Raw genomic sequence first — 12,611 nt, 5'->3', positions numbered from 1 at the left:
TTTTTCTATCCATAACTTTTGGAGATACAGAGGTGCTGTTTTTCGGTTTTTCCAAGATGGCGGCCGAACCACGTGACTGATGACGTCATCCTTAACATATTTTATTCCCCATGGAGAGTTCTTTTCAATGAGCAATGTCTCAATTTTTTGTAATCAGCACTTTTGGAGATATAGAGGTTCTAAGTTTTTCAGTTTTTCCAAGATGGCGGCCGAACCACGTGACCTATGACGTCATCATTTATATATTTTAGTCCCCATTGAGAGTTCTTTACAATGAGCCATGTCTCAATTTTTTCTATTCAGCACTTTCGGAGGTATGGAGGTGCAAGGTTTTTCGGTTTTTCCAAGATGGCGGCCGAACCACGTGACTGATGACATCATCATTAACATATTTTATTCTCCATCGAGAGTTCTTTATAATGAGCCATGTCTCAATTTTTTCTGTTCAGCACTTTCGGAGATATGGAGGTGCAAAGTTTTTCGTTTTTTCCAAGATGGCGGCCGAACCACGTGACCGATGACGTCATCATTAACATATTTTATTCCCCATGGAGTTCTTTGCAATGAGCCATGTCTCAATTTTTTCTGTTCAGTACTTTGAGATATAGAGGTGCAAATTTTTTCGGTTTTTCCAAGATGGCGGCCGAACCACGTGACCGATGACGTCATCAATTGGGCACAGTCTATTCCTGGGCAAGACCAATATGTGTGCAAAGTTTGGCGATTCTACGTGCAACGGTGTAGACGCAGTGCTGCAAACAGACAGACAAACAGATGAAAAATCGGTCAGAGACCGAGGACTTGCCGGAATTTACTTTTTTATCGGCCATTTAGGACAAATATGGCGGCTGAACCACCTGACCGATGACATCATCATTAACATATTTTATTCCCCATGGAGAGTTCTTTACAATGAGCCATGTCTCAATTTTTTCTGTTCAGCACTTTTGGAGATAGAGGTGCAACGTTTTTCGGATTTTCCAAGATGGCGGGCGAACCACGTGACCGATGACGACATCATTAACATATTTTATTCCCCCTGGAGAGTTCTTTCCAATGAGCCATGTCTCAATTTTTTCTGTTCAGCACTTTTGGAGATAGAGGTGCAACGTTTTTCGGATTTTCCAAGATGGCGGCCGAACCACGTGACCGATGACGTCATCATTAACTTATTTTATTCCCCCTGGAGAGTTCTTTCCAATGAGCCATGTCTCAATTTTTTCTATTCAGCACTTTCGGAGATATGGAGGTGTATTTTTTTCCCGTTTTTCCAAGATGGCGGCCGCACCACGTGACCGATGACGTCATCATTAACATATTTTATTCCACATGGAGAGTTCTTGACAATGAGCCATGTCTCAATTTTTTCTATTCAGCACTTTCGGAGATATGGAGGTGCTAGGTTTTTCGGTTTTTCCAAGATGGCGGCCGACCACGCGACTGATGACGTCATCATTAACATATTTTATTCCCCATGGAGAGTTCTTTACAATGAGCCATGTCTCAATTTTTTCTGTTCAGCACTTTTGGAGATATAGTGGTGCAAAGTTTTGCCGTTTTTCCAAGATGGCGGCCGACCACGTGACATATGACGTCATCATTAACATATTTTATTCCCCATGGAGAGTTCTTTACAATGAGCCATGTCTCAATTTTTTCTGTTCAGCACTTTTGGAGATATAGTGGCGCAACGTTTTGCCGTTTTTCCAAGATGGCGACCGAACCACGTGACTGATGACGTCATCATTTACATATTTTATTCCCCATGGAGAGTTCTTTACAATGAGCCATGTCTCAATTTTTTCTGTTCAGTACTTTCGGAGATATAGAGGTGCAAGGTTTTTCAGTTTTTCCAAGATGGCGGCCGAACCACGTCACCGATGACGTCATCAATTGGGCACAGTCTATTCCAGGGCAAGACCAATATGTGTGCAAAGTTTGGCGATTCGCCGTGCAACGGTGTAGACGCAGTGCTGCAAACAGACAGACAGACAGACAGACAGACAGACAGACAGACAAACAGACAGACAAACGAACAGATCAACATACTTGCCGGAAAAATTTTTCCGGCAAGTAACAAACAGACAAACAGACAGACAAACGAACAGATCAACATACTTGCCGGAAAAAATTTTCCGGCAAGTAACGAACAGATCAACATACTTGCCGGAAAATTTTTCCGGCAAGTAACAAACACTAAACAGACAAACGAACAGATCAACATACTTGCCGGAAAAAAATTTCCGGCAAGTAACAAACGAACAGATCAACATACTTGCCGGAATCTTTTCCGGCAAGTAACAAACGGACTCGAATGCAATACCCTCTCCTCTGGCGAGGGTAATAATTCCAATAGAAGGAAGTGACATTGTCTCTCTTAGGTATTGCACCCACAGCATATTAACTTTTTTTTTTATCACATTGAAAGAAACAACACAACCACAATACACCACAACCTGTTGAACTCCATTTACGCATGAGCAGAAACTCTCCCGTAAAGTCTTTATTATGGATTTTTAAAAGAACATGCAAATTAAGTCAATGCCTCATGGATTTTAAAGAACGACAAAATGCTTAATTTACGAAGGAAAAAGGACAATGACTTGTTTGAGCAATGACTTGTTTGAGCAATGACTTGTTTGAGCAATGATTTGTTTGAGCAATGACTTGTTTGAGCAATGACTTGTTTGAGCAGTGACTTGTTTGAGCAATGACTCGTTTGAGCAAAGGCTCGTTTGAGTATTGACTTGTTTGAGCAATGACTTGTTTGAGCAATGACTTGTTTGAGCAATGACTCGTTTGAGCAGTGACTTGTTTGAGCAATGACTTGTTTGAGCAATGACTTGTTTGAGCAATGTCTTGTTTGGGCCGTGACTTGTTTGAGCAATGACTTGTTTGAGCAATGACTGAGCAATGACTTGTTTGAGCAAAGGCTCGTTTGAGTATTGACTTGTTTGAGCAATGACTTGTTTGAGCAGTGACTTGTTTGAGCAAAGGCTCGTTTGAGTATTGACTTGTTTGAGTATTGACTTGTTTGAGCAATGACTTGTTTGAGCAGTGTCTTGTTTGAGCAATGACTTGTTTGAGCAATGACTTGTTTGAGCAATGACTTGTTTGAGCAATGACTTGTTTGGGCAATGACTTGTTGGAGCAGTGACTTGTTTGAGCAATGACTCGTTTGAGCAATGACTCGTTTGAGCAGTGACTCGTTTGAGCAATGACTCATTTGAGCAATGACTCGTTTGAGCAATGACTCGTTTGAGCAATGACTCGTTTGAGCAATGACTCGTTTGAGCAATGACTCGTTTGGGCAATGACTCGTTTGGGCAATGACTCGTTTGGGCAATGACCTGTTTGGGCAATGACTTGTTTGGGCAATGACTTGTTTGGGCAATGACTTGTTTGAGCAGTGACTTGTTTGAGCAGTGACTCGTTTGAGCAGTGACTCGTTTGAGTATTGACTCGTTTGAGCATTGACTCGTTTGAGCAATGACTCGTTTGAGCAATGACTCGTTTGAGCAATGACTCGTTTGGGCAATGACTCGTTTGGGCAATGACTCGTTTGAGCAATGACTCGTTTGAGCAATGACTCGTTTGAGCAATGACTCGTTTGAGCAATGACTCGTTTGAGCAGTGACTCGTTTGAGCAATGACTCGTTTGAGCAATGACTCTTTTGAGCAGTGACTCGTTTGAGCAGTGACTCGTTTGAGCAGTGACTCGTTTGAGCAGTGACTCGTTTGAGCAGTGACTCATTTGAGCAATGACTCTTTTGAGCAGTGACCCTTTTGAGCAGTGACTCGTTTGAGCAGTGACTCGTTTGAGCAGTGACTCGTTTGAGCAGTGACTCGTTTGAGCAATGACTGGTTTGAGCAATGACTCGTTTGAGCAATGACTCGTTTGGGCAATGACTCGTTTGGGCAATGACTCGTTTGGGCCGTGACTTGTTTGAGCAGTGACTTGTTTGAGCAGTGACTTGTTTGAGCAGTGACTTGTTTGAGCAGTGACTTGTTTGAGCAGTGACTTGTTTGAGCAATGACCTGTTTGGGCAATGACCTGTTTGAGCAATGACTTGTTTGAGCAATGACTTGTTTGAGCAATGACTTGCATACTCTCGTTGATGTCACATGTAGATGGAGCAGTGCTGAGATTTTAAAAAATGAATGGACATTGCTGTGCAGGTGCTGTGCCGAAAGAAGATTCCATGATGACAAAGCCTGCAGAACGTCGGAAAGAGCGAGAAATGTTCCAGTACATAGTCGTGGTATCGTTACGGGAAAGAGAGAAAGGAGGAGGTTACGCTCCAGAGATTATCTACCAGTATCCCAAGGTACATAACACCTGTTTTTAATGTTTGCATTATCCACACAAGGTTTTTAAAATCAATTTTAATCAATCTCCAATGATTTTTGGAGATCACGGCGAGGTCACGTCTTTTCGAAGCTGTTCCATGCACTCACGCTTTCGAAGCTAAGTAATCTTTCACAATTGTGTTTTTGTCGAGACTGTATCTCTCTTTCGGTGTGTGTACCTATAGCGTATCTTTAGGAAAATTTTCGGTGCTACTTTTTCGTACATGTATACACAATCATCGGTTAATGCGTATCGAGTATTCTGAGGCCTAGTACTTGTAGGCTTAGGCTACCGTACCGTCTCCGACCTTGTGGTTTTGTTTTTCTCTCAGCGGTTCATCGAATGCGCTGCAATTATTTTCGTTCTCTGTTTCGTCCCAGTCGTTCACCCCCATACCTCCTTGTTTAATATCTCTACTCAAAAAAAAAAAAACCCAAAAAATATTTCCTTCTCAGGTCTTATTCGTTTATTTGTTGTTCTTACTTGTTCATTCGTTCTTCGTTCACGTTGTTCGCGATCACGCGATCATGTGGTTAGAAATGTTTAATCTCTCCCCTGAACAACTATTTTCTCTCATATATTATAACACCTTTTTCTTCTTCTCCTACAAAAGGATGCTTTCGTCTTGCTCACCAAATCTATTCATTCCAAATAAAAATAAAAATACCATCTCTTACAGTTCCTCTTTTCTACATTCCCTAAACTCTCCAGAACTCCACCCCTCCTTCAGCGTCCTCAAACGTATTTTTGACTCAAAGGTCTCAAACTCATTTTGCAAAAAATGTTCGTTTCCCATGAATCGTACACTTTTCAAAATCCAATCTCACCCTTCCCCTCCAAAACTTCCCCATCCCCCCTCCCCTCCAAAACTTCCCCATCACCCCTCCCCTCCAAATCCTCCCCATCACCCATCCCTTTCAAATCTCCCCCCTTGCCCCTTCCCTCCCCTCCCTCCTAAACTCCCCCCACACCCCTCCCCTCCGAGACTCTCTCTCGCTCCTCCCCTCCTAGACTCCCCTCTCACCCCTCCTCCTCAAAGCATCCTCCCTGCTTCTTCCCCCTTCCAACTTTCACCTTCATCTCCCCCAACCTTCTGCTTCGCTCTTCCCCCTCCTCAAATAACACCTCACTGTGCCTCACCCAATCTCCATCAAACCTTTTGTCCGCCCCATTCTTCCCTTTCTCCAAGCTATTCTGAAATCTCTGAAATCTCTGACACACCTTCAACAGCTCTCCCTACCTCTTCCTCCTCTTCCACATCTTACCCTACCCCTCCCCCCCCCCCTGTTCTGTACCCGATGCTCCCCCTTCCTCTTCATTAATGGTATGGACCTCAAACATCCGGGGCCTTCACTCATACTTGACTGATCTCTCCATACAGGTTGCTTCTGACAAACCAGATGTGATCTGCTTAACAGAAACTTTCCTCCTTCATGATGTCTCTGATGCCTTGGTATCTCTCCCAGGTTACTCCCTCCTCCGGTATGATAGACCTGAGCCTCGTCCTGGAGGTGGGGTTGCTATCTTTATAAAAAAAACTCTCTTCCTCACTCGCCTTCCACTGCCCTCTCTCCACCTCACCCCCAGGAATACCTTTGGCTACGGCTTCCCCTTTGCTCCCACCTTTTGTTCATATGTGTGTTGTACCATCCACCAAACAGTGATGACTCCATCTACATCTCGCTGTCTGATAATATGGACCAACTTCTATCCCAACTCTCTCTTCCTCATATGTGGTGATTTCAATTGTCACCATGCCAGTTGGCTGGGTGTGGGTACCTCTCTCACCAGCCATGGCTCTTCAGCAAAGGACTTCTGCGACTCACTGGGACTGACACAATCTGTCAATTTCCCGACCCGGATCTCAGTCAACGGAGCATCTTCTCTTCTGGACTTGGTTATGACTAACTTCCCTGAAAATGTCTGCTGCTCTTCTTCTGCTCCAATCGGCTCATCTGATCATGTGCTTGTCAAAGTGGACATCTCTCTGACCATTCTCAGAGAGCCTCCTCAGCGTCGACGAGTCTGGCATTTCACTCAGGCCAACTGGCACGGTCTTCAAGCAGCCATCAATCATCTGGACTGGTCTCCCATCTCTACCGCCTCTGACATCAACTCATCCTGGGAATTCTTTCAAAGTAAATTGCTCTCTCTCATGCACAGATTTATCCCATCTCGTCTTCAGTTGTCATACCCTTCCTCCCGTCCATGGTACACGGAATCTTGTGGTGAGGCTGTTGCCCTGAAACAACTTGCTTTCGTCTCATGGAAAGCAAATCCAACGGAAGGAAATCTCATTTCCTTTCACAAAGCCCGAAACAAGTGTGTGTCCACCCTCAGGAGAGCCAGGAAACAATATCTCACCATTCTCAAGACCGAACTCTCTTATCTGTCTCCCTCTTCCAAATCCTGGTGGCGTCTGGTCAAATCTGTTTCTGGTGTTTGTTCCCTCTCCATCCCCTCCCTCACCTCAAACGGCTTAGCGGCTGACTCCGCACGTGAAAAAGCTGAATGCCTCAACTCTGTGTTTGCCTCTAAATCTTGTGTCCCAAACCCATCCCTCTCTGTACCCACCGTACCCAGTCGTACCCAGCTGCTCCTGGACTCTGTGTCCTTTCCTCCTGACAAGGTGGAAAAGTTTCTGTCAACCCTCGACTCTGATTCTGCAACTGGTCCTGACGGCATCAGCCCACGGGTCCTAAAATCATGTTCTTCCGCTCTTTCACTCCCTCTTTCTGTTCTCTTCACCCTCTCTTTTGCTCAAGGTCATCTGCCATCTGCTTGGAAATCAGCCAACATCACCGCTTTGCACAAAAAAGGTGCAAAAACAGATCCTAGCAACTACAGACCAATCAATCAGCAAAGTCATGGAATCCATCATTGCTTCAGATATGAAATCTTTCCTCTTCTCCAATGGCTTGATCTCTGATCATCAATTTGGTTTCAGACCTGGTCACTCTACTCTGGACATGCTGCTTCTGCTTTCTTAACAATGGATGGAGGTCCTCAACGCCAAACAGGAAATTAGAGCTGTCTCGCTTGACATTTCACGTGCCTTCGATACGGTCTGGCACCCTGCTCTGCTCACCAAACTCTCCTCCTTTGGTATCCCTGGAAATCTCCACGCATGGCTGGCGGACTTCCTCTCTGGTCATAGTCAACGTGTGGCCCTGAATGGGTTTCTCTCATCTCCTCTTCCTGTTCAGGCTGGAGTTCACCAAGGTAGTGTTCTGGGCCCTGTTCTTTTTCTGGTCTTCATCAATGATCTCTCTGACTCTCTTGAAAATCCTCTCTATCTCTTTGCTGACGACTCTACTCTGTCGCTCCATTCCTCATCCCTCAGATCGGCAGTCTGCAGCCTCCTCACTCTCTGCAGACCTGGACAAAATCACAGACTGGGCAAACAAATGGAACATGTCTTTCAATTGGAGATCTCGCGAGATCTTGGAGACGGCGGCAGGGATTTTCGAAGCTCCACACGGTCTCCACGTTTTTCGAAGTTAAGTCTGTTCACAATTGTATTTTGTCGAAACTGTATTTATCTTTCGGTGTGTGAAGTTATTGTGTGCAACTTTGGTTGTTTCTCGGTGTTTATCTTTCATAAATTGATCGTCTGTTTGCCGTGTCGCGAGCAAGGCCTTGTACAGTGTGCACTGTACAACCTTGAGGCTTTGTTTTTCTCTCAGTGGTCCGTCGTTTGTGATCCAATAACTTTCGTTCTCTGTATTCCCAGTCTTTTCACCCATAGCCTACTTCCTTGTGTAAATCTCAACTCAAAAAAAAAAAAAAAAATACATTTCCTTCTCTGTTCTCATTCGTTTATTCATTCTTATTCGTTCGTTCGTTCTTCGACCACGTGTTTCTCCACCATTTCCCCAGATAGTTTTCACTCATTAACCTTCAATGTTTACACTTTCCCCTCAAGTTATGTATTCCGTCATATTTTATAATACCTTTTTCTTCTTCTTCTTTAAAAGGCTGCTTTCGACTTGCTCACCAAATCAATTCATCCCAAAAAAAATATCCATCTCCTATAGTGCCTTTATTCTACATTCCCTAAACTCTCCTGCACTCCATCCTCCATCCAGCGTCCTTAAACGTATTTTTAACTCGAAGGTCACAAGAAACTCATTTTGCAATAAATGTTCGTTTCCCATAAATCGTACACTTTCAAAAATCCAATCTCACCCCTCCCCTCCAAATCTTCCCCATAACCCCTCCCCTCCAAATCTTCCCCATCACCCCTCCCCTCCAAATCTTCCCCATCAACCATCCCTTTCAAATCTCCCCCCTTGCCCCCTCCCTCCTAAACTACTCCCTCACCCCTCCCCGCCAAGACGCCCCCTCGCCCCTCCCCTCCTAGACTCCTGCCTCACCCCTCCCCTCCAAATCTCCCCCATATCCCATCCCTTTCAAATCCCTCCCCTTGTCCCTTCCCTCCCAAACTCCCCCCTCACCCCTCCCCTTCAAATCTCCCCACCCTCATTGCTTCTCAATTTCCCCCCGCTCACTCCCCCTCCTCAAAGCGTCCTCCCCGCTTCTTCCCCCTTCAAACTCTCACCTCCATCTCCCCCAACCTTCTGCCTCGCTCTTCCCCCTCCTCAAATAACACCTCATTGTGGCTCACCCAATCACCATCAAACCTTTTGTCCGCCCCATCCTTCCCTTTCTCCGAGCTATTCTGAAATCTCTGACACACCTTCAACAGCTCTCCCTACCTCTTCCACCTCTTCCACATCTTACCCTACCCCTCCTCCCCCCTGTTCTGTATCTGATGCTCCCCCTTCCTCTTCATTAACGGTATGGACCTCAAACATCCGGGGCCTTCGTTCAAACTTAACTGATCTCTCCATACAGGTTGCTTCTGTCAAACCAGACGTGATCTGCTTAACAGAAACTTTCCTCCTTTATGATGTCTCTGATTCCATAGTATCTCTCCCGGGCTACTCCCTCCTCCGGTATGATAGACCTGAGCCTCGTCCTGGAGGCGGGGTTGCTATCTTTATCAAAAACTCTCTTCCTCACTCGGCCTGCACTGCACTCTCTCCACCTCACCCCCAGGAATACCTCTGGCTACGGCTTCCCCTTCGCTCCCACCTCTTGTTCATATGTGTGTTGTACCGTCCACCAAACAGTGATGACTCCATCTACATCTCGCTGTCTGATGATATGGACCAACTTCTATCTACTCATCCCAACTCTCTCTTCCTCATATGTGGTGATTTCAACTGTCATCATGCCAGTTGGCTGGGTGTGGGTACCTCTCTCACCAGCCATGGCTCCTCAGCAAAGGACTTCTGCGACTCACTGGGACTGACACAATCTGTCAATTTCCCGACCCGGATCTCAGTCAACGGAACATCTTCTCTTCTGGACTTGGTTATGACTAACTTCCCTGAAAATGTCTGCTGCTCTTCTTCTGCTCCGATCGGATCATCTGATCATGTCCTTGTTAAAGTGGACATCTCTCTGACCATCCTCAGGGAGCCTGCTCAGCGTCGACGAGTCTGGCATTTCACTCAGGCCAACTGGCACGGTCTTCAAGCAGCCATCAATCATCTGGACTGGTCTCCCATCTCTACCACCTCTGACATCAACTCATCCTGGGAATTCTTCCAAAGTAAATTGCTCTCTCTCATGCACAGATTTATCCCATCTCGTCTTCAGTTGTCATACCCTTCCTCCCGTCCATGGTACACGGAATCTTGTGGTGAGGCTGTTGCCCAGAAACAACTTGCCTTCGTCTCCTGGAAAGCAAATCCAACGGAAGGAAATCTCATTTCCTTTCACAAAGCCCGAAACAAGTGTGTGTCCACCCTCAGGAGAGCCAGGAAACAATATCTCTCCGTTCTCAAGACCGAACTCTCTTATCTGTCTCCCTCTTCCAAATCCTGGTGGCGTCTGGTCAAATCCGTTTCTGGTGTTTGTTCCCCCTCCATCCCCTCCCTTACCTCAAACGGCTACACAGCTGACTCCGCACGTGAAAAAGCTGAATGCCTCAACTCTGTGTTTGCCTCTAAATCTTGTGTCCCAAACCCATCCCTCTCTGTACCCACCATACCCAGTCGTACCCTGCTGCTCCTGGACTCCGTGTCCTTTCCTTCTGACAAGGTGGAAAAGTTTCTGTCAACCCTCGACTCTGATTCTGCAACTGGACCCGACGGCATCAGCCCACGGGTCCTAAAATCCTGCTCTGCTGCTCTATCTCACCCTCTCTCTGTTCTCTTCACCCTCTCTTTTGCTCAAGGTCAACTGCCATCTGCTTGGAAATCAGCCAACATCACCGCTTTGCACAAAAAAGGTGCAAAAACAGATCCTAGCAACTACAGACCAATCAGCCTTCTCCCAATTATCAGCAAAGTCATGGAATCCATCATTGCTTCTGATATGAAATCTTTCCTCTTCTCCAATGGCTTGATCTCTGATCATCAATTTGGTTTCAGACCAGGTCACTCTACTCTGGACATGCTGCTTCTGCTGTCTCAACAATGGATGGAGGTCCTCAATGCCAAACAGGAAATTAGAGCTGTCTCCCTCGACATATCACGTGCCTTCGACACGGTCTGGCACCCCGCTCTGCTCACCAAACTCTCCTCCTTTGGTATCCATGGAAATCTCCACGCATGGCTGGCGGACTTCCTCTCTAGTCGTCGTCAACGTGTGGCCCTGAATGGGTTTCTCTCATCTCCTCTTCCTGTTCAGGCTGGAGTTCCCCAAGGCAGTGTTCTGGGCCCCGTGCTTTTTCTGGTCTTCATCAATGATCTCTCTGACTCTCTCGAAAATCCTCTCTATCTCTTTGCTGATGACTCCACTCTCTGCCGCTCCATTCCTCTTCCCTCAGATCGGCAGTCTGCTGCCTCCTCACTCTCTGAAGACCTGGACAAAATCACAGACTGGTCAAACAAGTGGAACATGTCTTTCAATCCTGACAAATCTCACACTCTTACTATGTCGCTCCGAAAAGATCGACTGGACAACCCTCCCATCTACTTTCTCAACAATCCTCTCCAAGAAGTTCTGTCGCTCAAGATTTTGGGTCTCACTATCTGCCATGATCTTTCTTGGGAAAACCACATTTCCAAGCTGGCCTCCAAAGCCAGTCGCCGACTGGGCATCCTCCGTCGTGTGAAGTCCTTCCTCGGCACACCTGAGCTCCTCACCACATACAAGGCTTTCATCCGCAGCTCAATGGAATACTGTTCTCCCCTATGGGCCGGTGCTCCTGCCTCACACCTAGCTCGGCTTCACGCTGTTGAAACCAAAGCTTTCAGAATTATTGGAATCTCCCGCGATGAAGCTATCTGTGAGGGCCTTTCACTCACTCACCGCAGGCAGGTAGGTGGTCTTTCTGTCTTCTACCGACTCCTCTCCGGCCTTGCACCCCCAGCTCTCTCTGTGCTCTGTCCCCCAAATATTCCTACAGGTCGCACAAGATCTGCCAGCAACCCTCTGATGGTTAAACTGCCGAAATCTCGGCTCTCCGCTCACCTTCACTCTTTCATTCCTCTTTTCTCCCGCCTCTGGAACAAACTCCCTCACTCCCTTCAATCCCACTCCTCCCTCCAGGTCTTTAAAACAGCTGTTCACCACCATCTCTTATCTTCCCCCATCCAAAACCTTGATCTTTTCTACCCCCGCTAATTCACCCCAGATCCACCTTGTTTGAAATTCCAACTTCTTTCCTGGAAGTCCTGGCAGTGTCCATATGTTTTATACCTCTCCCACTGCCCCCTTCCCACGCCCCCCCCCCCCCCCAAAGCCCTCGCCCTCTCTCAGATCTCTCGATGTCTACATGTCTCTCGGTCCCTGCTCTCAAATGTTGTGTTTGTGTCCTTCCCCCTCTCTCCCCATCTTGTCTACCGCTCCCTGTTATATGTTTTATGTGTCGGTTTGTCCTTCTGTGTGTTCATGTGATTAATGTTCGCTCTTTCACGAGCCTCGATATTGTATACAAAACAAAACAAAAAAAAAAAAAAAAAAAAAAAAAAAAAAAAAAAAAAATCCTGGTAAATCTCACACTCTTACGATGTCTCTCCGAAAAGACCGACTGGACAACCCTCCCATCCACTTTCTGAATAATCCTCTCCAAGAAGTTCTGTCACTCAAGCTTTTGGGTCTCACTATTTGCCATGATCTTTCCTGGGAAATCCACATTTCAAATCTGGCCTCCAAAGCCAGTCGCCGACTGGGCATCCTCCGTCGTGCGAAGTCCTTCCTTGGCACACCTGAGCTCCTCACCACATACAAGGCTTTCATCCGC

General features: G+C 46.3%; 1 protein-coding gene across 9 annotated transcripts in view; it reads left to right on the top strand.

The window, feature by feature from the left end:
* Positions 1 to 12,611, top strand: part of LOC137421075 (DENN domain-containing protein 2D) — a 102,514-nt gene that overhangs the window by 61,600 nt on the left and 28,303 nt on the right. For all 9 annotated transcript variants that reach the window (XR_013623723.1, XR_010983253.2, XM_078779251.1 and 6 more), the window contains exon 4: positions 4,180 to 4,328. Coding sequence is in view for 7 of the 9 variants with exons in the window: in XM_078779251.1 (XP_078635377.1) it covers positions 4,180 to 4,328 (149 nt within the window). In the remaining 2 variants the exon portion in view is untranslated. The remainder of the gene's footprint in view (positions 1 to 4,179; positions 4,329 to 12,611) is intronic.

This window comes from Myxine glutinosa, chromosome 1 (assembly GCF_964187855.1).
Source record: "Myxine glutinosa chromosome 1, kmMyxGlut1.1, whole genome shotgun sequence".
Classification (NCBI taxonomy): Eukaryota; Metazoa; Chordata; class Myxini; order Myxiniformes; family Myxinidae; genus Myxine; species Myxine glutinosa.
The sequence above is the reverse complement of the archived record's forward strand: the minus strand, read 5'-3'. Positions and strand labels throughout refer to the sequence as shown.